This window comes from Ambystoma mexicanum, chromosome 2p (assembly GCF_040938575.1).
Source record: "Ambystoma mexicanum isolate Mex_15411 chromosome 2p, UKY_AmexF1_1, whole genome shotgun sequence".
Taxonomy (NCBI): Eukaryota; Metazoa; Chordata; class Amphibia; order Caudata; family Ambystomatidae; genus Ambystoma; species Ambystoma mexicanum.
The window spans coordinates 893,636,403-893,662,415 of record NC_090923.1 but is presented as its reverse complement, the minus strand read 5'-3'; the positions used below and the strand labels follow the sequence as shown (position 1 = coordinate 893,662,415).

Genomic DNA, 26,013 nt, shown 5'->3' with positions numbered 1-26,013 from the left:
TATTCCTGGGTCTCAGGAAGAGAGTTGGGCAGTGGGAAATGTGCCTGCGTTGGGTCTGCTCTGCTGACACCTGCCTGTCTCCCTACAGGTCTGAGAAGGAACAAGCTTCTGACTTTTCTGTACCCGGCGGAACTCAGCGACAAAGATATAGAATCGGATCCACGCCAGTTCTCTAGCCCCGACCTGCAGGAGCTGTTAGGACCCATCTTCGATTTGCCCAGAAAGGTGATGACGTTGGAGGAGAAGGCTGTGAGTGAGCAGATGTGTTCCCCTACAGACAGCTTGAAGCCTCCAAATCCCGTACCTGCAGAAACGCCAGACAGCACGCCTCTGGTAAACATCAAGCTGTGGTGAGGGAGCGGCTGGGATCTGGGATGGGTCTAAAAGGGATGGGGTGGAAGAGTGGTGAAGGCACCTCAGAAGAGACTAGGCTAGGGCTCTACTGAGGTGGGTCGGCATAAGGAGCATCAATGATTGAGGGATAGGGTCTAAGTGAGGGAGAACAAGCTTTCCCTTGCTTTCCCTGTCATTCCTTTTGAATTCTCCTTCTCTCCTCTCTTCCTCAGGTCGCAATTGTTATCGCTTTCGGACAGTTTCTCTTCTGTTCATATTTCTGCTACTTTCTTCTCTGAGATGTTTCCGCTCTTAACTTCTTGGATGTTCCAATATCTACTCTCATTTTCTCTACCTCTGTTAATTTTGCAACTCCTTTCCTTTGATTCTTGATGCCTTAAAAGATAGGTAGATTTGAAGCACAGAAAGCTGTCTTCATTCTTACATGTTGTTAGACCCTTTTGAACAGTTAGGTTAGCACTTGGAGGCTTCTCTGGGGTTGGGGGTGTTGGGTGATAGATTTATACAGGAAGCAATTTAACCCAAACTCCCCTCCCTCCGACCCCACCACCATCACCACTGTTTTTCAGCCCTCATATTGTTGAATTATTAGGAACTGCAGTCTTGCTTCAGGACATTAAATGTGTTAAAAGGGAAGCTGACTTTACATAGCTGCATTTCTGTAGAGCTGCAAATGTTGAGTTATTTAAATAGCCTTGTTGAAAACTTTGCCACAAGCCAAAAGGTAAGAATCTTGCTCCTAGTTAGAGCTGCTGTGCACAAGGTACTTTCCGCATGAATCATCCACAGAAATCCTTCTTGCAATACTAAGACACAGCAATAACACTGATCAGCTGCGGGTTCCTCACTGTTATATTAACTTCTTGCTCGATCTACTGACTGTGGGATCCCATATTTCCACGCAGAGAACATTTTTCCACATCTTCCTGATCTACCTAAATACCCTCCCTCGGTGCTATCCTGCCCCTCCTAGTCCCCCTCTCTCCCTATTTTGCTTATCATATGTCCGAGACTCTGATATTGTTTCCCCAGGTGTGGAGAAGGCATGTGACCTAGCAGTTCAGGCGGACTGTCCCTTTTGGGTTGGGCCCAGGCCTGATTTGCATATGATCTTTGCCCAGAACGTACACAGTGGTTTTGATTTATTCAGGACCACCGAGCCATCAATAATTTTTGTGTTGCACCATATTATGTGTTCCCTTAGGCAAGTTGTGACTTTTTTTAGCTCACATCCCGTGCTTTATAGGCTTGCAGTTTTGTTGTTGCAATTATACGCTTACAGACCCCCAGAAGACAAAGAACGGTTGGCTATATAGTACCAACTAGTTGAGTGTCATACAGGATACAGGACTACTTGACAACTATGTTTGTCACCAAGTCTGTGCTACTAACTGCGCCTGCAGCACAGAGCTCATATATATATATTGACTTTACAAATCCCTCCCCAAAAGATCAGGACCAACATGTGAGGGCTTTTGAGGCCTTCTTATGGATAATGCAAACATCCTATTACGTCCTTGTTCTTTAGGCCCTGACCTGGAGTTATAGTCCCTATTCCAATGGGCTTTTCATGCTCAATAATGGATTCCTCAAGCCGAACAAGACTCTGCCTTCCTCCAATGATAACCTTAGGAATTGTTCCTCCAGTGGCTTTGCAGTCCATTTTCATTTCTGTCTGATTCAGTCATGACTCCACTTTGGAGGGCCATCTTCCTCAGGTTGGTCAATTTAACACCATAAACCAATTTGTCTATTCATTAGAACAGCCCTGCTTGAGTATTTTGTGCGTAACCTTGTGTCCAAGTAGCAGGTTTGGCCCCAGTTGTCCATTTAGCCCTCGCGTTCTGAAGGCTCTTTAGTCTGAATCATTTTAAATCCTCCTGGAGGAATGTGTACCTTTCTGGAGGATAAATTGTTGGATGACTCTGAAGAGGATGGCTACCTTCTAACCAACGACCAATTCAGTAGAGGCTTTCTGCTTAAAGGGGGAGACGGCATCCTCTTTATCTTTATTGGGTCAGCGCCTTCCCAGTAAGCCCTCGTTAACTATGGAGGACGCTGGTATCGATCAAGTGCTCAAGTTGTGGAATAATCGCATTTCAACCCCTGTGGTGTCCAAACGCCTGGCACTTCCATTTAATTCCCCAGGGGATACACGGTCCGTGTCCCTTAAAATCTATTACCTCAGTTAGCAGCAGTATATGCTGCCGTGGCATGAGGAAAGGATGTCCACATTCCCTTCCAGATAATGAGACTGCTGCTGACCTGTTTATAAGGGAATATCCAGATTGTAGCCTGACTAATACCACATTCAGCAGGTGGGCTGAATCCACAAAATTCCCCAATAGATCTAATATGTGGGTATGCCTCGTGTATACAAAGAATCTATGGAAAAGGCACATCTAGTGGAACACCATATCTATGCTACTAATCCAAATGTTCTTTGTCTGCAAGTACTCAATCAGTGATGTGAGTTCATTGACATATGTAAACAAAAAAAAACGTTTGGGCAGATGGTCAGTAGATCAGGCTCCCTACTCTTACTTTGATCAAGAAGTCGCCTAATGATAATGCCTATGACATTTTGGGGTTTTATCTTGCAGCATACATTGTTTTTCAATGTGTCAATGTCTCTTATGCCTGTGGACCTTAAGCCCCACTGTGCAGTGTTTCCAGTTTCCCTTTGCACCGGGAGACTCAGACATCCAGTGTTTCTTGCAATGTTCCTCAAAGCTTGGAACATTGTCCACAAGTTCCAGCATATAGCGCTGCTTGTTACACTCGGTTGTTCCTCAATGGCTCTAAAAACTCTAATTACAAGTTTCAGCAGGTACAACTTTTTACTCCCGCTTACCTTTCAAACGTTCACGTTTTTTTAATATTCAATGCTGTACTTGTTCCACAGACTTCTCCTCTAGGTAGGCAGGTCCACTTACCGGGTCTCTGGTTCTTCCTCCAAGTCTCTGAGCATTTTCCCAGTAGTCTTTTGTCCACCCCCTCCATCCTCTGTACTTGACAAATTGTCAGTAAAGCTGGGTTGCATCCATTAGCCAGCTCCGGGTGTCTGTTGCACCACCTCGCTCATCCTCATTTGCCCATCCATGGCCGCCTCCTCTTCATCCTCGTCTTTGGCAAGGCTCGGTCACTTTAGCTTTCAGCAGTTTTCCTCGACCCCTCCTGATATACTTCTCCCAAAAGAATCCCACATTGCCTCCTAGCTCGACACCTTATTCATAAGTTATTTTTATTTCTCCATTCATAAAGCACGCTCACCCTCTGGCATCAAGGCGCTGTTGCTTAGATGTTACACATAGAAAGCAGGTTGGGATATTTGAGGCCCGGGGGGCTCTTCGCCTCAAGCAAAGAGCAACGTTTTCAGCGCTTTCCTGAAGGACCAGTATGATTGTTCAGCTCGCAAGGCTGGTGGCAAAGAGTGCCACTGCTTTGCTGCGATAGTTGGAAAACTTAACCTTCTTCCTCACTGCTAGTTATGAGCTCCTTGCTGGTCATCAGCTGCTGTTTCCTTTCTGGCATGATTTCCTTTTCACCCACAGAGAGGGCAACGTACGATTCCCTGAATGGTCCTGATGACTGTTGAGGTTTTTAGAGAGCTATAGTAAGTCTGCTTTGGAGACGTCAACTCTACCTGACCAGGTGATTATGGAGAATTGTCCCCTTGGTGGGCTTGTCATTTCTTCTTAGTTTGGCGGTTGCGCTGTTTCGTCTGTCGTCTCGATTCTTCGTCTTTGTGATGGTGGCGATTAGGGCAGGCGAGTTGAGGATTTGTACTCCGCATGTATCTTGCGCCTTTAATTCTAGAATGACGTTTTCATGCGTTTATGGTCTCGTTTAGATGATGCAGGGGATCTAGGGCCCCTATTGTAGGTAGATCCAAGGTTTTACATGTGGTTGCTTCTTTCTGACCATTGTTGAATTAGGGCGAGTTGTGCTTCTAGTGTTTGAATCCAGTATCCTGGTCTACTGTGTATTAGCTGACTAGAGGTGCAGCCTTATAGGCTAGGTAGGTTTCTGGTAGAAAATTATTCTTCATAATTGACGGACGGTGCAAGGTTGGCAGACGCATATTAATTAGTTTGAGGATCAGTAGTAAGTGAGTTGCTAACAGGCGAGGGCAGTGTGAGCTTCTAGAGAGGAGCAAACACATTGTGAAAAAGTATCACAGTGCAAATATTAGCCCTGTACAACCAGGACCAGGTGTCTGGGTGACAAGGAGCAGATCCTGAAAAGTGCCACCATTAGCCGCACAGTGGTGCACATTATCTGCAGATGCATTCAAGAGGCAGAATCAAGTGCTGCAGATATCTTAGGCATCCTATCAGAAATGTAGAAACCTGGGGAAACCGTGGTTCAGCTCTCAGTATTTTCAGTTCTGTTCCCTTCGTTTATATGAGAAGGCAATTGGTCTGAAGTTGTAAGAAAACATGCCCACGTCCGGTATTGGTTATAGCATCACATTTTATCTACCTCTTATCGACTGCTTCAGACCGGATTTTAGAATGAATCCTGCACCCCATAAAGAAAACCTATTCTGACTTGGAAGACTGCTGTTGTTTTGCCCACATTGATTGGGGGGGGAGGTGGGTGAACTCCATTTTAGGTTATGCTCAGTTTCCAATTTCAAAATGTCCATATTTGATGGAGATTTGTTTTTAATGATGAAGGTTTTCCTCCAGTGTTATGCCAAAGGTCCTCCTATTTAGTCCTTTTCTTTCTGGATCACTTTCCCAAATCGTACAGATCCTGTCAAACAGCCTTTTCATATCTTGGATGCAGCGCCGTTTCTCTGGTGTCATCCCAATAGGAAAAAAAACCTACGTTAAACAAGACCGCTTTTGTGATGCATAGTGCAACTGATTCAGTTGTGTTAAGGTCTCCTAAGTGAGTACCATTAAGTTGGGTAACAATAAACATCTGTTATCTGTTAATAGCGCCAAAATGCCCCCCTGGGGGTGAACGTGCGCTCTACAATACACCTGTTGTGTTCTGTTAAGAAAATGGTTACTATCCATTTTCTTGCCACCACGGTAAATATTTAACTTCTATAACTACTATATGAAAGTCTGTTCACATGTTTTGTGGACGCTATGGTTTCAGTGACCAATTACCTCACGCTTCCATAGCCTGTGTCGTAGAGAAGACTTTGAAGTCAGTGAAGCAGCACTTGGCAACATTTTCAAATAATTGTTCACTGCTCAGTACCCTTTTCATTGTAGTACTTTTAATCACTCAAGCTTATGGATCATAGAAAGATCAAAAGCTGGCGAAAAATCATCCATGACATGCTCCATATTTCTCTAGCCTTTGGGTTCATTTAGTAGTTTTGCAGTCAATCCTCCCTCTTTTTCTAACAAGCTGTTTGAATGCATTCTGTGCCCTTTTTGACCTGCGTTAAAATTTACTGTAAGATTGTGCCTGAGGGAGAGGACATAATGGCCACACGTTGGGGGAGGATGCCATAATGATGACGAGAGACTGCTAAATATCTTGTTAATGAGTAGATAGTTCTGGTATTCTGACCAGCCGTGAAGGGACTCCGTTAGCTCTGTAAATCTTTAAAAGATACAAATTATGTAGAACCTTTAAGTGTTTTAACATTTCTTCCTGAATGATTCCGCTCGTGGCATTTGTGAATGTAAAAGATGAATGAAATATTTTAAAGAGCAACAACTGTGTGGTTCTGATTGAAAGAAATGAACCCAAATACTTTTTAGACATTTGGCCGAACTACATGCTGTAAAAAAACATAGACACGAATGACTTCATAGGTATTTAATTGAATCACGAGTTTTAAAGTTATTTTGAGCATACTGGTGTATATACTTTAAGCATTGTAACATCAGAAATGGTTTTAGTAAATAGAACACCAATGCATAAACTGAAAATATAACAATAAAAGTGGAAAACCTGCTTTGTATGCTGTAAGGGATCAAGAGTAGGACTCGGACACAGTGGTATTTTTGATGTTTGGTCAAAGACTTTTATTAATAAAAGAAAAGAAGGGGGGTTGGAGGACTCCTACCTATCCGTAATTCTAAGAGAGCTTTCCCTGCCTCATCAGAACTAAGGAATGTCTGCGTCAGGATGTCTAAATCAAAAAGAGTTCTCTGGTCTGTGTCCAAAATCCTAAGCTGACCCTCACACACTAAACTCAATATATATATTTTTTTAATGTTTTATTGATTAATCACATTTTCTACTAAACTCAATATAACGTGAAATAGGAATGTCTTCCAGCTGAACACCTGAAGCTTTCTTCCAAAGTTCTAAACACGAAGTCCTGAAGTGAAGAAAAGAAAACCAATAATGTTCCACGAGAGAAGGGCCCTTCCCATATAGTTCTTCTGGTTGTTTAAAATGTCACTAACATGTTCCACAATCTCTAGGCGGATGGCTCTTCCAATGAGTTTCCTCCGGTTACACAGCATTTTCAAGTATCCAGTTCCTCCTCCTGATGCCTTTTGTAAGGGGGTATGGTTCTTCTCTTTCAGTCCACAATTCACATCCGGGGGTCTCTTCCACCTTCTCCAATCCCTGGTTTACTCTCCTGCCAGGGTTTTTATGACCTTAATACTTGGATGCAGGTCCAAGACTCGCTGCATACCTAGTTTACTCTCCTGCCAGGGCTTTTTCGGTTTGCTCAACGTTTGGGTGTAAATCCCAAGTTTACACTTCTGGTCAGAACTCAATCTCTTTTGTATCCAGGTAAATATATTCTTACATATTGGGTCACCAACCCTTTTCCAACAGTCTTAATCTCCCTATTAAATCTCCCAGCTCCCTTATTTGAGGTTACTTGCTTTGTTTGCCCTGAAGCACCCTGGTATCCCAATATTTCTCTGGGCTTACTGGTCTTGGTTGGCAGCTTCAGCGTCCCTCGCATCTCACTGTTTCCTGCACTGCCTGTTTGTTGACTAGGAGCGTGTCTTGTCTGCTCCTCATTTCCCACCTTGCTTTCTCCTTCACTTGGCAGCTCCTGCTGTCAGTGGCAACAGCGTGGCAAACACTCTTCTGCCCAACCTCCCTGGACGTCGCTCTCGGCAGCTCCCCCACTCCGGTCTGCAGCCTGCTTTCCTCCGGTGTCCCAACCAGCATCAGGAGCAGTCAGTCTCCCACTCGGTGCAGCTGTGCCATATTTGAATGTCCCGGCACCTGTTAACATCCTCCAATGACTAGAACACGGTGTTGGCTTACCGCTTCTAGGAATCTTTATTACTCCATTCCTCTTCCTCGTCTCAGTGTTATTAAAGGGGTTACGGGGTGTAAGTAAAGTTGATGATCAGTAAAAAGTGGGTATTCTTTATCCACACTACAATATGTCATACAAGAATGGGGGGGCCGGTAAGTGGGTATTACCAAGGAACATCGACAAAGGTATATTCTGACCCAGTGGGTTCACTTCGCCTCCCCGAGGGTTGTCTTCCCCCATGTGGTTCTCCCACAGATAGCCACCCCGAGGGTCGGGTAGCTTCTGCCTATCCCTGTCCACATGAGGGAAGATTTACCCCAGAGAAGTAGTGTCTATCTCGCTAATGTGTTGTATAGAATATAGATAAAATACTGTGTAGTAAGGAGGACAAGAAAGGGGGAGGTTGCGCTGCTCACCCTGCATTAGTTTTATTAACTTTTGTTAAGAATTAATTTCAGCCATGTCATTTTGTGCAATTATTCTCTTTTAATTTTCTAAAGACATATATGCATCATAAGTAAGTGGAGCGTTGTTCTGTTAAGCCGCATGACTAAAATATCTTGGTTCAAACCAATGCTTTGCAGCAGTTTGCTTTCCTAAACAAAAACAAATGATATTTTCACCTAAATGCATCAGAGGGTGTTGAGAAAACGGTTTTATGAGTGCTTCAAAAACGTTCTGCAGTAAATCCCTGTATGCATGCAGTTTAACTTGGGCCAGTCAGTCTCATAACTTTATTTCATATACAAATTATTTTAAGCGCACAATCAAAGTTGCATTCATTCGAAAAAAAATCAAGACTTCAATACAACTGCATCTTAAATTATTTTCCTAAAGTGATTGTACCTTGCAAAAAAAACAATCCAACGTCAAAAATCATTTGAAAATGGGAAGATACACATCAAACACCTTTGCCATAAATTCGTTTCCTAATGATGAAACGTCTTCCTTCTCTTCGAAGTAATAAGGCCACTGCACAGCTTCTAAATGCACAAGAAAAAGAACAAATATGAGTTAATGCAGAACTCAGGTGTTTATGTGCTAGCTCGGGACTTAAGCGTAAGAAAAGGAAATATGTATAATTTAAAAAAAAGTCTGCAGACAAATACTGGGGCAGGTTGAAATCTCCCATAATCAAAATGTGATCAGATTATGTCCTGTGAGTAGATTAGGTTCACAGAACTGTGACTTAAAGCAAAGCTTTAATTAACGCTCTATTGGAATTGTAATGTAATAAGTGGTTGGTGTGATGCCCTTTATTGTAGCAAGTTCTCAAACACAAGGTATTTCCATATAAGTATGCAGATTAAGACATCAGGCCCTGGTTGATGATGTGTAAGCTAGAATGTTGTATTAGTTGAAATTGCACATTGATGTTGAATGTGACTGTACTTTCTCTACACCTTGTATCTGATAGCTCCTTCTCGTCATAGGCGCAGTCCAAGACGAGGCCCATTCTGGTCCTGGAAGAGGTTCAGAAATTCTTTGCTTCTGGCAAAGAGGCGACAAGCGAGGAGACGCTGCAGGTGAGTGCTTATGGATATGGGCTTTGGCGTAACGGCTGATATTTCATAAAAGTCAAAGGTTCCACCACTGTTGTAATAGAGTGCATTATGAGGGTAGTTTACCAGGTTCGTGGGAAGGGCACAGCCTTCAGGGGAAATCCATGTCAGTTCTTCAACAGTCTCTGTTTCTCTTCCCCTCTTTTTCTTTTTCCTTTTCTCTCCCTCTCTCACTCTTTCTCTGCTAAAGTGAAACATTTGTTTCTGTAGGATATGGAGTCACTGGACTTGGAGATGCTGGCCCCGTACATCTCAATGGATGAGGATTTCCTGCTAAGTTCCACAGGGCAGCACCCATGGGAAACTAAAGATGCCCTAGTTCTGCAGTTCACCCTGCTGGAGACCACATTGACTGCTCCCCATTCGGGTGTTTGCTCCACCAGCCCACTGGAGGTCCAAACGCCTTCTCAGACAGAAGCAGACCTCTCCGGCTGGGAGAGTGAGACTTTCCTAACACCACCTGAAAATAATCACTCTGCAGAACACGTACAATTGCAACACAGTGGCACAAACGAGGGTCGTTCTCTGGATGAAGAGCCTGCCATGCCTCAAGGGACCGAAGTGCGAAGCCATATTGGAACACCCGAGTGGCTTCGGAAGAGGTGAGAACCACTTTGCATGTGAAGCACCACAAGTGTTAAGTTGGGAGAGGTTGGGATGGATTGCTCTGTAGCATGCCACAGTCTAAAAATAATCAGAATGTTGATGTGAGACTGCATACATTGTGAAACCCCAACCCCAAAATATTGTGTGACAGTGAAAGGATTTACAGCCTGGGATTTGATGGTGCTTACTCGGTCATAGATATCACAACTAAGTGGTCTGTTTCACTCTAGGGATGGATGACTGGGGTGGGGGTGTAGCAAAGTAATTACCCACATTTAGCTTCCTCTGACATGTGTTCCAGCAGATCAATTGAATTCATCACTTATTGCGTTTGATTTTTTATGCATTATGACAGGGACAGCAGTGTTTCAATTTGGAGACTTTGGCTGTACTATTGAAGTTGCAGCGTTTGGTGCTTCACATCTGATTTCCCTTGCTTCCTTATTTGCCTTAGAGCATTTCGGAGGATGGAGGGGGATCAAGAGGAGGAAGCAGAAGCCCCAAAACGCCTGTGCCTTTCGCAGCCGTCCTCTCAGAATCTGGTAAGTTTCAGATCAGATGCGAGTGGCATGCGTAAATATGGGACATGGCATTTTTGTTAAGTTTGGAGGCCAGCTGCACTTTGTTTTAACAGAACTTTATTTCAGGGATCCCAGGAGAATGGGGAAAGTATTGACACAGAGGGGCCTGGCCAAGAGTGCTTTGTCACACAAAGGGGGTTATCTCTTCTGGATGAACCACTGGGTGAGTAGATCATAGGTCCAGTCTGTAATGGTCTGCATCTCTAAATGTTTTTGTATTTAGGTGTGTCTAATTGCATTTTGCTTGGTTCAGAGTGTGCTAGAGAATGTCATTATAGGAACTTGAGTCAACCTGGACTAACTTGAATAAACATGAAATAACCGTGATTATACAGGGTGTGGGAGGAATCTGTGGACTTACATGTAGTGATGGTTATTGTTAATAAAATCCCACCTTTAGGTTATCATTGTTTTTTAAAGAGGAGCACCCACAAAACAGTCCGTCACCCCACCCGTGAAACTGCACAAAATGCTGAGATCCTAGGGTGGAGAATCTCTCCTCCAAAACATCCTTTACTTCTCAAAAGAGCAGCTCCCTGTTTGTTCAGACTTTCAAGGCAGCCAATTCCATGTTCCCCTTGGTTTTAATAAAGAAGATGTTTGTTCTGTCCATTGCATAGGATACTGTCCTAAACAAATTTACAGACAAACATGTTCCAGATGGTAGGAAATCTGCTAGTTATACCAATGCTCCTCCCAAGAGATCTGCAGTACACATCTTTTCACTTTATTGGGAAGCCAGCAGAGACGATTTCCCTAAGTCTATGGTAGGAATCTTAACAGATGAAGAGTTTAATCAGTCCCAACCATGGACTGGGATTATTAGTCTTTATAGTTAATTGTTTTAATAAATGTACACTACGAACTCTTCATCCAGTGAGTTGTATGTCAAGAGGAGTTCAGATGACAGCCCCAATTTCTCTGTGCATAACATCTCCACCATTTAATTGACATGGTAACTGGATGAGAAACCTCTCTCCCTCTTATCTCCATAGAAATGAAATTTCTTCTGTTGGGGGCTCGTACAGATCCTACTCCATGCACACCCCTTGGTCAGCCGAGGTGCATGAGAACTCGGCCTGTCGCTAAAGTTTTGCTTGATAGAATTGCCTATAATCATCAAGTGATGCAGATTTTAACTAACCGCTGCCACGTTCAGATTAGAGCTGTGGCTTTAGTGGGACTGGACTTTTGCAGTTTGTTTAATGCCAGTCTCACAGCTTCAATACTAAGGAGGATGCAACTGGTTCTACTAAATGTAGTGCCTACTTTTTCCTGGACTTGCACTGCCTTCACAGATTTCAAGTGAAATAGTGGATAGATGTCATGATCTTCTACCTAGTACCTCAGTTATATCAGACAAGATGTCTTACCTTCCTTCAAGGCAGAGTGGTGGTAAACTCATTGGCACACTCCATCTTAATATGATTGCCAGATCCCCCAGAGAGTGAAGAAAAGGGAATCCAGAATATCTCTCTTTCTCCCCCTCTGCCCCTTTTCCCCGCTCTCCCGCTTTGCCCTTCTCCCCCTCTCTCTCCTGGTAGAAAGCATCTAGCATTCTAGAACACCAGCATACAGGTTTGCAACATTGCTTAGCAATTGTGGAAGCATAGGACCTCGCAGAAGGGATCCATGGATATCCATATGTGAACGACTGTATGTCGTGAGGCTCCTTGGCTCAAGTCTGCAAAAGAGTCCTGCAAAGATCGTTCATATTCATGCACAGCCTGGATATTTTCTATCACGACCTGGACTTATTCCATGTCAAATGTTTGAACAGCTCTCCCGTTTTGTCAATAGTTTGCCAGTGTGTATATTGGCATTTTGTCCTTTTCTTCATCAGTTAGTCAGTCAAATGCTTTATTTCGGCAGCACACCATAAAAGTCAGGTAACACACGTACACAATGAAAAACCATGTACAATTCAATATAAGGGTAGTACAACACCAACAATAATCTAATCTGAAATGCAATGTCGTTCACCCTGACAGTGCTTGTGCATAACACGCTCCTCATTAAAATCTTTAAAATATTTACATTTGTCATAAACAATAGTACTGTTAAGAAGAAACGACAATAATCCTCTTAATCGTACAATTTACAGCTTGAATAGGGAAAAAGGAGACATTCTCTCAGACCAGACAAGAAGGTTCAGGAATGCAGTTCTCTTCAGCCATGCTCTGTAAACATATTTGGCAACCACAAACACGTTTGGAGCATCATCAGACCTTCTGCGGAGTAACTTAGCTTCACTAGGTGATCTAATACCAGACCCTGGAAATCTGGGCTTCAAGTATGACCTTCCATAGGAAATATACAGGGGACTTGCTAGAAGAAAATGCTCAAGTCATTCAACCCTATCAGGGCAATATGGGGATTTGTTTGATTTAGTAGCTTGCCCTGCATTCCATGTTGCTGCCACTGGTAGTATACTAAACCTTAGTTTTATGTACAATGAGCGCAATAACCTAGGTCTCATAATATCCAAATATGGTTCATATCCCCTACTTCTCTTGGTTTCCCAGTAGGTTATAGGTTATCATGGCAGGAGAGGTAAATACAGTTCTCAGGCCATCATAATCTATTTTCTGCGAATAATCTGCTTTTAACAATTTATTTAGCAGAAGCCCCAATGTCAGCTGGGGACTGCCAAAGATCACGATGACCTATCTCACGCAGCCAGCTTTTGACATGCGAGAACCTATCAAGACCTGGACTTCCATGTCAAATGTTAACAGCTGTCCTGTTTTGTCAGTGTATATATTGGATTTTTTGGGCCTCACCACGAGTCGGCGGTATCCCAGCGATAAATCCACCAGAATACCGCCCAATGCAAGCAGTGTTACCGCAACTTGGTAATGCCGGATCCCAAGTTGTGGTACGGCGGTAAGTCCCCAATTATATTGGGTCCATTGGACCCAATGGGGCCTTTTTGGTGCGGAAATTGCACCGGAAATGGGCAGAAAGTTGGCAGATTTACCCCCAGCTGGAGGTGAATCCTCAGCATTCCGCCCAACTCATAGCTGGGCTTAGCAGCAATGCAGTGGCAATAGCGCTAAAGCCAGATTTTTACAGCTGCGCCCTACTTGTGATGAGGCCCTTTGTCTTTTCTTTATCCAAAACTGCTGTCTCCTCTCTTAGTGAACAGAAATGGTCTGAACCTAACCCCAAGGGTGGCACATTTGGTACTTTGATCTGCTCCAGCTGCAGCCGACCATACTCGCTTAGTTGGCAAACGTGGCAGACCCATTGTCCAAGTTAGTGCGTAACCCAAGCACTGTCCCAGAACTTTGCAGCTTGGTTCTGAATCTTCAACAATACTAACCTCTTTACTTACCTCGACTTTGTGGAAAATCTGCAGGGTAAATAGATTGTTGTGAGTAATTCTGCTTCTGCCGTCAAATAAAAAGCTTTCTTATTTTGTTAAGAACCATAAGTAACCCTCTCACCAAATAAAAACATGAATGTTTTACATTTTGATAACATCTGGGCATCTTAATACCTGGCTGTATTTGTCATTGTACTAGATGAGCCAAATGAAAAAATCTAAATCGGTCCTCTTTTTTACAAGAATAAATCATTGGTCATTTTTTGGGTGGCCTAAAGAAGTCTATTGCAACTATACGTTATATAGGTGTTTTTCTGAGCTAACGTAGAGGTGTGATTTAAAGTCTATTTCTTAAAATGTTGTATTTGTTGGGGCCATCGATTACACCGAAGGGTAAGTGAAACCTCTTGGCCGTGCACTAATTTTCCGTTTCCATTGAGATGGTAGTTGCTTGGCTACGTCCAGAGATTTGCATACATGGCGCGAATATTTTCTTGTCATCATCAACACCATAATCTCTAAACACTCTAGAAGGCAAGGGATGGGACGGAGGCTTAAGTCTTTGGTTGTACTCCCAAAAAGTAGTATTTCTCTATTCAGGGTTTCCTGTGTATATACATTTCATTATTACAATCCCATATGAGCACCAAACAACGTGGGTAATAATAATCAGCGCTCAGATGCATGAGGGTCCTTAGCGCTATATAAATGCAAATTATTATTATCAATTAACATATCGTTCTGTGCCAGGACAACCCAAGGCTATTGTCTTCTGAAGGGCATCTGAAATCAGGATATGCTTCACTGCAGCAAGTGTTTCTGTAAAAAATATCAAAAGATTAAGAACCATTCCTCAATGACCCTGCAAGATTGTTTTTTTCTCTGCTATTCTATTCTTATTTATTTATTCACATTTGTTGAAAGCGCACAGCAGCCCGAGGGCATCGTGGCGCTTGTTAGTGTTTCTTAGATTTAGTTACATACATGTTGATGCCCGTGGTTACAGAGGGCCAATTGTGTATTCTAATTCTGTGTACAAAAGGCCACATAGTGGGAAGCATTGTTTCTGGCTTGTAGCAAATAATATTGAACATGGGTGTCTACCACATGTGCAAATGCAAGCTACTTGGCTTCTGATACTTGAAAGCAAAACTCTAGTGTACTGGACAAGGTACACCTTATAAAAAAACCTAAAAAAAATGGACCTTTATATACATGTTGATGAAATATAAAACATTTTGTAGAATGTTTAGCAAGTTTCGTTTCCATTTCTCCAGCATGGGGTCTGGCATGGATTCCCATGCTCATGGATATTCCCGTCGTTAGGCCGGGATTCCTTGGTAAAAAAGAAAGCAGTCTTGCTTTAGAACCTTGAAAACCTCCTTTCTCCCATTAACCAATCACTGAAGTCTGGGTCATACTACACCCATCCAATGGCGACCGTCTCCCTAAGCCCCACACCCGGTGGCCATCTTCAGATTTTTACTGCATGCTTCAGTGCTGGGAGTGCTCTCAAGTTGCTCTCTGAGCAATTTCTTCCTATCTGTTAGTTTCTCACGGATACATTGTTCTATTTTTGTCCCAACCGTTCTCGTTCGCTGACCGTTGGGCAGTGCCGGCAGCGGGGACCTGTTGCCGGTGAAAATTAACAGCTAGGCCGTCAGATCTTTCTTTTTTCTGGTTCAGAAGGCATAGTTGAGGCCTACTTCGCAACTTGCCATATCGGAGGAAGGCAACAGGGGTGTTTTCAAGCTCTGCGCCAGATGTGGCATGAGGAACATCTACGTCGAAGACTTGTCGGCATCCTGATCACAACGAGGACAGATGCGAGATCTGCTGAGGTTTCCCCACCAAGACAAAGCAAGACCGTTACCGCAGATTGCTGGCATGGCTGAAGGAGGAAATGGCTCCAGGCACGTCCTCTGGGCACGCACATGCCCAGACAACCTTTGGAGCATTCTCCCTGAGGGAAGAGGTTGAGATTCCCTGAGGATGTTCCTTCACAGGATATCCACAGAAATGCTAAGCGCTACGCTGCTGATCAGACACGGGCCGCTGCTACTGCGGGTCACAGTTCGGAATACGCCTGCTGCCCTTTCGCCTTTCCCTGTCCACAGTAAGCCTACCGGTGTGTGGTGTCATCGTATATACCGAACCTCTTCCAAACATAGACCTTTGTCGAAGGATAGACCAAGGAAAGACACTCGCAAGGAGGGCACTAGAAGGTCCATGTCAACGCCTACGTCCAAGACCTCGCCTTGGGCAACACCGTCAGTGTCTCACAAGCAGAGACCCCTGTCAGGTAGACCACCGTCTACCACAGCCACGTCCAAAATCAGAACCCCATCACGGACTGTTGCTACAGATCCGTCGACGATCCCGTTGGCGTTTTTATCGACTACCACGGCAATGTCAATGGCGAAATCTTCACCGAGGGTTACACTGCCTCCCCAGCCCACAACTACTGCCGCCTTGACCACGACTACTGAGTCTGTGACGGCCCCAGTCGTTTATTATTTCCCAAAGGAGGCCGGAAGATCAAAAGGACTGTTGCCACCAGCGGATTCTCTCCCCAGGCCTATGGTGGGTCTAAAGGAGGTAGGAAGGGATCCTGTCATGCCGCACTACACCAGTTCCGACAAAGAGTCCTTGCAAGAAGGCTGCTGCTCGGACCAGGGAGGGGACACCCAATGGGTGAAGAGACCCTCCTTAGTTGAACAGTACCGTCCATCATCCCCGGCATGGCGCACTAGCCTTCCATCAGTGCCAGCCCCAGTGGTCCCTCAACTGGTCCCTACAGACATGTCTCTGGATATTCTAACTACAATGCACACTTTGGTGTCAGAAATACAACGGGTTCTGCCCCAATGGCTCTGGTGGGGACAGCCTGCCAAGACCATGGCACAGACCCCACCCTGTGGGTCCAAGGCACCCTCCAACACTGAGGCGGTCAACACCACGCTCCACTCCGGCTGTACCTACGGATACAGGAACTACAGAGACAGGTGAGTTTGATGACTTTGTGCCATCCGATGGAGAACCCGCTGGGTGCCGATGATCCCTCCCCCCCCCCCCCAGGGCATCACCTCCTGATGAGGTGGGTTCATTCCACTCCATGCTTTCAAGGGCATCCACCCTCTTCAACTTAGTGCCAGACAAAAAGAAAAAGTAGGGATTTCTTTACCAGAGAGGTACGTCTTCCAGGAAGACCGTAACATTCATTCCTCTGTTGGACGATGTTTGGGATGAAAGCCTAGCTCTCATGAAGACCCAAGCTCTACACCAGCAAAACAGGACAAACTTGAGAAAAAGTACAAGGTGCCTGATTCGGCCCCTAAAAGCCTCAGATCATAGCCATCCCCAGACTCGAGGTTTCAGCAGCCGCCAGTAAGCGGTCAGCAAACCCGTCCAGACCAGGAGGGGAAAAAGCTAGACGCAATGGGCAAGCGCATTATCTATACCACTAACTGAATTGTGAATGCCACCAATGTCCTGAACCGTTTTGACAGGGAGTTGTGGTTCAAGCTGGGCCCGATCCTGGATTTCTTGCATGATGACAAAAAGACTGAGGCTTTACTCCTATTTCAGGAGGGCGAGGTGGCCTCCGATCACGCCATCAGAGTGGCTTTGGATGTCACAGACTCAGGTTTTTGCCAAATGGGAAACGGAGTGGCAATCCTTCTGGCGAAAGGCCACAAATCTTAGAGCAGAGTCCAATCCAAGGTGGTGGATATGTCCTTAAATGGGAATAATCTCTTCCCCAAAGTGGTGGATGAAACGCTGCAAGCTATCAAGACGTACAGTAAAACAGAAGGATCACTGGGGACAGCGATGGTCGCTGTCCTTTCGATCCTCTAGAGGGAAGTTCAGCAGATCCTCTAAGGGCTACGCATCCACCTCATACCGTCTACCCTCCCGCTCCACCTCCAAAGAGACATACAGAGGCTGGTTGCAGGCCTTTGGCGTTGGGGCACAGTGTCAACGTCGTCGCAAGCCAGTACACAAATGCCCAAGCAAGCCTGCCATCTGACGCACATCGTCAACGAGTGGAACAACATCACCACCACCGACGAGTGGGTGCTGGACATACTTCGTCAAGGGCACACCCTGGAATTCGAACACAGGTGCCCTTGTATTGCCCCTATGGCAAGGAAGGAGCTGCACATGGCCCAGCTGCTAAGAGAAGTGCATGCCATGTTAAGAAAAGGGGCAATAGAACCTGTCCCGTTGCGCCTCCGGGACTCAGGAGTATTCTCTAGGTATCTATTACGCAGCTTCAGGAGTCCTGTCAGCCATGCTGCTTATTTTGCCTGTTAAGCTCCTCTGGATTCAGTTTCTTTTTGTATTGTAATTGCACTGTAACTGTCCTCTATCATTGTGTTAAACTACGCAGAGAGACAAAGCACTCTTGGGGAAATAACAGAGCCGAGCTCCGTGTGGGAACTACATTCCCCTCAGTCGCATTTCGGGAAATGTCGGCCGCTTCAGCGACCAGCCCGGCATCGACGTTCTCGGCGTCATGACACTCCACTATCTTCACCCACAGAGGTAAAATCAAGTAGGCTACTTAAACTTGCCGAAGTGCGTTTATTACTTCCCACTACACAGTTCCTAAAATGGGATGCACTCACTGGCTACACTCAAGTGTTAATTGTATTGCAATTGTCAATAGATTGGAACTGACTAAAATGGATGCCATAGATAACCCACAGAACCTCAGTAGCCAACATAAAGGTAAAAACTCATAACCACCCCTCAATTGATTTTGGGGACAGCCATGCTGCCATGCCAAACAACAACGGTCTGCTACCACAAGCACCACAAAATGGTACATTTTCAAACATCACCAAAGATCCCCATATTTTGTGCTCTGACGAAAGGACAGCACAATATCGAGGGAAGCAAGCTGAATCCAATTCTGGCATTATGAACAGTCCTTATGATACCAATACTACACCAGACTGTCTGGAAGACGAGATCATACTAAGCACCCAGCAAAAAGTACCAGCAAACATCAGCAATTCCAAATTTAAAAACGTCAGGAGTCGTTTTAAAAATAGGACTCCTCAATACCCGATTGCTGAATAACCATGCCAGCGATATTCACAATATGATAGTTGACAGAAACCTACACATATTGTGTTTGACGGAAACATGGATCAAGGGCACCAGTGGTCCTACCATCAGCCTAGCAGTACCCCAGGGTATTCCACCCTTTGCAAAATTTGAGAAACAGGAGTAGGAGGTGTGGTGACAATTATCACAAAAACGAACCTAGGCCTGTTTGCATCCCCAGTCTCTTGTCAGGATTGTGAAATTCTGCTTACGAAAATGACGCCCAATCCCAATAGGTGTGTAAATATCGTCCTGCTATGTAGATCACCCTCTGCAATGCCCAACATTAATGAGGAAATAACCCATATCTTGAATTCCCTAGAAAGCCCAAACCGCACCACTCTCTTCCATGGTGATCTTAATCGATGGAAGGGTGACAAATTAGATAAAGAAGCAATTGAACTTGAGAGAGCTCTGAACAGCATAAGCTTCCAAGTCATTACTGATGAACGTACCACAGACAAAAATAACACTCTCCATTGGGTGTCTACACAAAATTTTAAAGCCCAGATTGATCAAACACGGCCATGTATGTGGTCCGATCATTACACCATCGATCTGCCACCTAATTCAGCTAAATCAGTCACTAGCAGGAACCTCAAAAAATACACCCTAGGACCTCTCATCCGACCATCTTGCCCACCTATATCAAAAAAGGTTAACCATAAGGCAGCTCCAAATAAAACTAGATTAGTTAGAGATAATCCCGGCCAACAAAAAATGGTTCAGTTTGGGAATGAGCACCCTAAATAGTGAAAAGCGGAGACTAGAATCCACCTGGTCAAAACACCAGGAAATAAAGAGGCTTGGAAACGGGTAGATAAAGTCTACAGAAACAAAATAAGAAGAACTTCTACAACCTTGAAATACAACAAGCCGCCAACAGTTCTAGAATACTTTCTGAAACTGAAAAATCCAATCCCTCCAAATCCCTTTCTTGCCCACAGCCAAAGACACATTAGTAGTGCAGGCCGCCTTTGAGGAAAAAGTCATGAAGGCCAGAGAGAAAATTGAAGAAAAAATACAGACTAGGACCAATACACCTAACTTTATTCTGCACAGTGACAGCAAACGGCCAAGCCAACCCTCGGTCACTGTGGATTCCCAATCTGACGACGGGGAATATTCAAACATGTGAATCTATGAAATATACCAATGCTGGAGAAATACAGTTACAGGTAAGTAAATAAGACGTGTCCTTCCATGCTACAGAGGTAGTGCTTTGGACCCACCCCACCTTTATGCCGAAAGTTCCTTCTGAATTCCATCTCAACAAACCCTTGGTGCTTCCCGTCTTCTTTCAAATCCTTCTTTGCCCGCTGAGAGGTCGCTGCATACGCTGGACGTTGCTCGTGCCTTGAAGTTCTATGTGGCAGGCACAAAGGATTTTTGGAAGAGGTCTCAACTCTTTGTAAATTTTGGACCTGTGAATTACAGGAAGGCCCTGTCGAAGGCTTCCATATCCAGGTGGCTCTGCGGCTGCATCATGCGCTATAATCGTCTGGCCAACAGACCTCTTATAGGCGGGGACGAGAGCCCATTCCACCAGACCCATCGCAGCAACGTCTGCATTTCTCTCTGGTGTTCCCCTGCTGGACATCTGCAGGTCGGGTATGTGGAGGTCTGTGCACACCTTCACGAAATTCTACTGCTAGACGGGGATTCCAGGGAGGAGTCCAGAGTCGTCCAGGTGGCGCTACACGACCTGTTTGTTTGAGGTGAATCTGTTTCAGGGGTAAGTGGTTGTACTTCTTTTGAGCCTTGCCACCTCCCGCGGTTGTGCCATGTACTGCTGTGTATTCATGAGCATGTGAATCCATTCCATGCCAGACCCCATGCTGGAGAACAAACAAGTTACTTAGCTGTAATTGTTGTTCTCCAGCATGGGTCTGGCATGGATTCACATGCGAACACTCCCTCCTTTCCCGCAGCGGCTCTTCTGGGTTCATGCTGCCACTTCACATGCTTTCTGAAGATGGCCACCTGGGGCGGGGCTCATGGAGACAGTCGTCATTGGATGGGTGCAGTATGACCCAGACTTCAGTGATTGGTTAATGGGAGAAAGGCAGCTTTCAAGCATCTAAAGCAAGACTGCGTTCTTTTTTTGCAGAGGATTCCCGGCCTGGCGACAGGGAATATTCATGATCATGTGAATCTATGCCAGACCCATGCTGGAGAACAACAGTTATGGGTAAGTAACTTGTTCCATCTTTCCCTCCATAAGTTGATCTAACGAGTGAATCTGCAGAACACACATCTGCTGGATGACAATGAATGCAGTTCTGTAACTTGATTTTAGGAATTGAGGAGAGTTTGGGAAATGTAAATGAAGGATTGTGGCACTCGGTGGTACCCAGCATCCAGACTTGGGAGGAGGTTGACATAGCAGTGTTAGAAATTTACAGAAGATTGAGCTAATGAGGAAGGAATTTAAGATAACCATTAATACTTATAAATACTTATTTGGAGAAGCTTGAGCTAGCCGGATTATGGACCAGGTGGACCGTGCGATAAACCTGGTCTGGGAACTTCGAAGCGCTTGAGATCGCCATGGTCTGGGAGTACGAGCATGTTGCATTTACCATTTGTAGGGACTGGGGAAACATAGCCACGGCTAGCAAATGTGGGACATTTGAGATGCCTATGGTGGGTGGCGTGGCGCATGAAAGAAGTAGAATTGGAGAGTTGCTGACTAGATGAAGAGTTTGCGGTCTGTATACATGGAGCTTTGTATACCTGTGCTCAGGGAAAGGGAGGTTTTTAGATCCTCTACCTTCACCGCACTATGTTCCACTCCCTGTATTGTACAACACTCAGTTGCTTTCTAGCTAGTTTTGCGCTATATAAATCACCCAGGTACAAAAAGATGCGCTCAAAGGACTAGGAAGCCCAATATATTTGCAGCCCGGTTTGGGGACATGATCTTTATAATGGGACTGTGCAAAGTTGGTATGACAACTGTCTTGGAATGGGGAGGTCTGTATAACTGGCACCAAGAATGGGAGGTAATTTGGTTTGCCTCATATAAGCCCCCTCATCAGAACGGTGTCAGTAAACTGACAATAAGTGTACAGGGACAGGGTCTTGTGTTGTGATGGAATTAGTTTACCTAGTCTTGAGAAGGGAGACACTTCCTATGAATGAAGTCAAGGAATGGGGAATCTGAGTACCTAGTCTGGAAAAGAAAACTGAGTTTGGTGTAACTGTCCTTTGACGAGCAAGGGAAAAACCCATTGTAACTAGAATAGAAAAGTTGGTGCCACAGCGGTTAAGAATGGAGGAGCTTACTGTAAAGGGGTTTAATGACTACCATACTCTTTACAAACTGGGCCTGGAATTGAAGAGCTCAGAGTAACATGGGCCAAGTATTCAGGGGTCCTGCACAGAGGTCGGAGATTTGCGGAGGGTCATCGAAGCATTCCTTTGGCAGTGTACAAGATCCTTGTGATGCATGGCATTATAAAAAGCTAAATAAATAAAATAAAAAATAGGTGTTGGTAGGGTCCAGCGCCAGACATGGTTCAGACTTTCCTCGTTCATATAAGCTTTGGGTTAAAAACTGCACTTGTTAACTGCACAGGCTGACCGGCTGTTCTTCTCTTCCCCAGGTTTATTCGGAAACCTGCTTCCATTTATAACGGAGGACGCCGCACTGACAGAGTTGACGCTTTGTGACAGCGAAGAAGAGTCTCTGGGCTCCAGCGGGAGCCACTTCCTGCCAGCAGAGGAGCTTCTGTGGGAACTAGGCCATACCACTTGCGCATCATTGACATTGTGGACACCACATACACTTCAATAAATACCTCACTCCACAGGCCACGAGCCAACCCAGGGAGCCCGACATTCACAAATGCAATGCAATACCTCAACACTCCATCGAAAGAGCCAGAAGCCTCATTCCCAAGGAGAGCCACCACAGACTGTGTCACCATTCACCCTAGAAAATGACTTTCCCAGAGATGGGACCTTCTGCCACATCAAAGCAAGAGAGCTTTCCTTCAGATAGTGTCACTCTCTATTCAAGGGCCAGTCTTTGCAGCTAAGTCACTAACTGTGTTGCTTCCTCTTCCAGCTAAGATCAGAGAGACCATGTTGACACATCTGCTGCTATTTTCTCCCCCCCCCCCCCCGGGATAGACTGCATTCACTGTCTCTCTTGTGCACATATGAGCAGCCTCCTTTGTACCAATGAGCAACAATGATGCTTGCCCTTGTTTTCTTCAAGTGCACCACTTTGTCATATTTTTAAATCCAAGTTCAATTAATCAATTTGCATGGTGTATTGAGAGATTTGAACTTTGTTGCTCACTCATTTCCCACTCCAGCAATCATCACTACCCTGTAGGCAGCTGGCAAGGACTTTCTTTCTAAATGTAAAGCCCTCTTACTACCTCTAATCTCCCTGTGCCTCACCCGTAGCCCTATCCATGCACAAACATTTGCTCATTAGTGTTCTCAAGAGAAACTCAGAGCCTTGGATCAAATATGGGAATGCTGCCTCTTTCTGGCTCGGAGCGAAAGTAATAGAAAATAAAACTATTTTCCATTTTTTTTATACTAAATGTTTTCATTAATGTTCAAATAAATGTTTAAACCTGCAGCTATGGAAGCCTCGTGTTAAACCGCGCCTTGCAGGTGCCGAATAAGGGTAATCTCTTATTATCCAGAGCATCTGTTTTGGGATGGCAGGGGTGGGGAATGCTGTTTTAAATATTCATCTTACCTCTTCAGCAACTCTTTGGGGTGACAGATGATTTCACTATTCCTGGACTATCAATCTAATCGTGTACATCTGTGGGGCTCAAGACAAAATGCGCCTCTAAGAAGCAGCACTCAGGTACAGGATTTCTTTATAGAGCCACCATAGAGTATATGGTCACTGTCCAGCAGGTACATGGTTTCTGTTGAGAGCTGGGTTGCTAAAGTGCATCAGTTTCGTGCCCGGTGAGTACAGGACATTAACGTGGTCCTATGCAGATACCTTAGTACAGTGAATCTAAGTGGTGGCAGATGCACGAGGGCATAGGGGTGACCAATGCACCTCTAACGGTACCAGCAGTGCACAAATTACCTGATGGTTGATAGACAGGGCATAGCACTTCTGTGGGTGGGTTGCTATGCTGCTCTGAGTGCCAGTGGGATGGAAGTATATAGTAGGAAAGTGGTTACCAGGTGATTACATTGAATCTTTGGAATCCCAGACCGATAAAGTGGGTATAGTATCTGAGTACCCTGACGGGTACAGGTTCTATGTGAGATGCAAGGTGAGTATGTTACATCTGTGCGGTTATTGGACAGGGACATTATTTCTGCAGGGTGCAAAGCAGTTGCAGCATATGGGTGGTACCAGTTGTGTGCAGGAGCTCTGTGGGGGCCAGGCAAATATGCAATATCTGGTGAATGTCTGGTTTGTACATCGTCTCTGGATGTAGGGCTGAGGTGGTTAAGCATCTCTTTTGTGTTGTAGTGGAGTAAGTTGTGCTTGTGGTACCAAACGAGTATATTGTATGTATTAGATGTGACTGAGACAGCCTCTCTGTAAGGTGCCAGGAGTCTATATAGCTTTATGAGGTGCTAAAGGGGTGATGACCCCCCCTCCCCCCGCACCTCCCCCCATTGGTCATTAACATGCAGGAGACAAATCTGTTCCTCTGTGTGAACCCTGTTTTTTACACTAATATGTTGTGTTGGTGTAGCAACCTTTTCCCTGTGACACTTGACTGAAGCTGGAAATCCTGATTTAGCTCATTTGTTCTTTTCACTGAATATGCAATAAAACCTTTATATAGAAATGGTGTGTGTGAAGTGACTACAGGTGTGAATCTCTGTATGTTTTTTGCCCATTTATATTCGAATTCAGGGTGTGTATTCCAAACTGCCCAGGAGCTTGCGCACTTCCATTCCCTCCCACCACCTGTGATTGGTCCGTGCATCTGCGCACAGAACACGTTGAGAGACTAGCTCTTGCATCGTGGGCCTCGAGCATTTACCCCATGCCCTTCACCCGCGCCACCCCCTGATTGAGTAGCTCCAATATTTATTAGTCCTTCCCAGGGCAGCCCTCTGGCCGGCAGCCCCTACGGCTATGGGCCCAGAGGCAAATGGCAGCTCCTACATTGGCGGCTCCAAGGTGTGTCTGCAGGTATCAGTAGGGGAAGCCAGTGCAGCCAGTGGCCAGCCGTCAACCAGCAGCAACTAAAAAAAGGTAAGTGTGACATGGTTGGGGAGAAGAGCAATCACTCTACTCCAGAAAGCCCTGCCACTCTACATTACCCTATCTAAGAACATAGCTTGCCAGGCAAACATCACTTACATCACACATACTTGGATATAATTGTGAACATTAACCTGCGCCGGACCCTAATGAACTGTGAATGATGGCAATGGCCACACTTAGATAGAATTGTGAATGTTAGCAAATGCCACACTTAGAATTTAAATATCAGCCTGCATCGCATCCAGACAGAAATGTGAATGTTTGCAAATGCCACGCCTGGATAGAGCTGTGAACATTAGCCCGCACCTGACCCATATGGAACTGTGAATGATAACAATGGTCACACTGGATAGAATTTGAGAACACTGGCCTGTGTCACATCTAGACAAGCCTGTGAATGTTGCCTTGCGTCGCATCTAGATAGATTTGTGAATGTTAGCAAGTGCCACTTTTGGCTAGAATTGTGAACATTAGCCTGTGTCGCACCTACTCCAAAGGACTCTCAAATCTAGGCATAGCCTCCCCCTTTGTCTATGGTATGCTGAAACATAATGTATTAGGATACATAGGCCTCTCTCACGCTCTACAGGACGAATGTATTGAAACCCACCTATTGTTGAACCTAGACCTTTCTCCCACTATACAGGACTCTCATATCTAGTTATAGCCTCCATCTTTGTCTACTATATGGTGAAACGTAATGTATCATGAAACCTAGGCATCTTCACGACTTTGCAGAACACTCAAATCTAGGTGTGGCCTACATCTTTGTCCATTGTATGGTGAAACGCAGTGTATTGTGAGACCAAGGCCTCTCCGTCACCATACATGATTCTTAAAATCTAAGCATTTCGCCATACTGCTAAGGTAGCTGCTAGACATAGAACCCACTAATCAAAAAGCTCAAAATGCCTGCATACTTAACTCCGACAAAAACTCACACAATCACCTCTCGCACAGCAAGCCGCACGCACTTCACCACAACGCAACAACAAACACATAAGCCGCACCATCAGCCCACGAGAACTGACATCGATCCGATA

General features: G+C 44.9%; 1 protein-coding gene across 5 annotated transcripts in view; it reads left to right on the top strand.

The window, feature by feature from the left end:
- The window catches only part of HIF3A (hypoxia inducible factor 3 subunit alpha), a 194,382-nt gene extending 171,029 nt beyond the window's left edge, over window positions 1-23,353 (top strand). For 3 of the 5 annotated variants that reach the window (XM_069644592.1, XM_069644594.1, XM_069644591.1), the window contains exons 10-15: window positions 89-333; window positions 8,995-9,087; window positions 9,334-9,725; window positions 10,184-10,271; window positions 10,377-10,473; window positions 22,362-23,353. In XM_069644592.1, coding sequence (XP_069500693.1) covers window positions 89-333; window positions 8,995-9,087; window positions 9,334-9,725; window positions 10,184-10,271; window positions 10,377-10,473; window positions 22,362-22,552 — 1,106 coding nt within the window. In that variant the 3' untranslated portion in view covers window positions 22,553-23,353. Of the gene's footprint in view, window positions 1-88; window positions 334-8,994; window positions 9,088-9,333; window positions 9,726-10,183; window positions 10,272-10,376; window positions 10,474-20,863; window positions 20,945-22,361 lie in introns of all 5 variants that reach the window. The other 2 variants (XM_069644595.1, XM_069644596.1) reach the window with 1 other exon arrangement.
- Window positions 23,354-26,013: the final 2,660 nt, after the last annotated feature.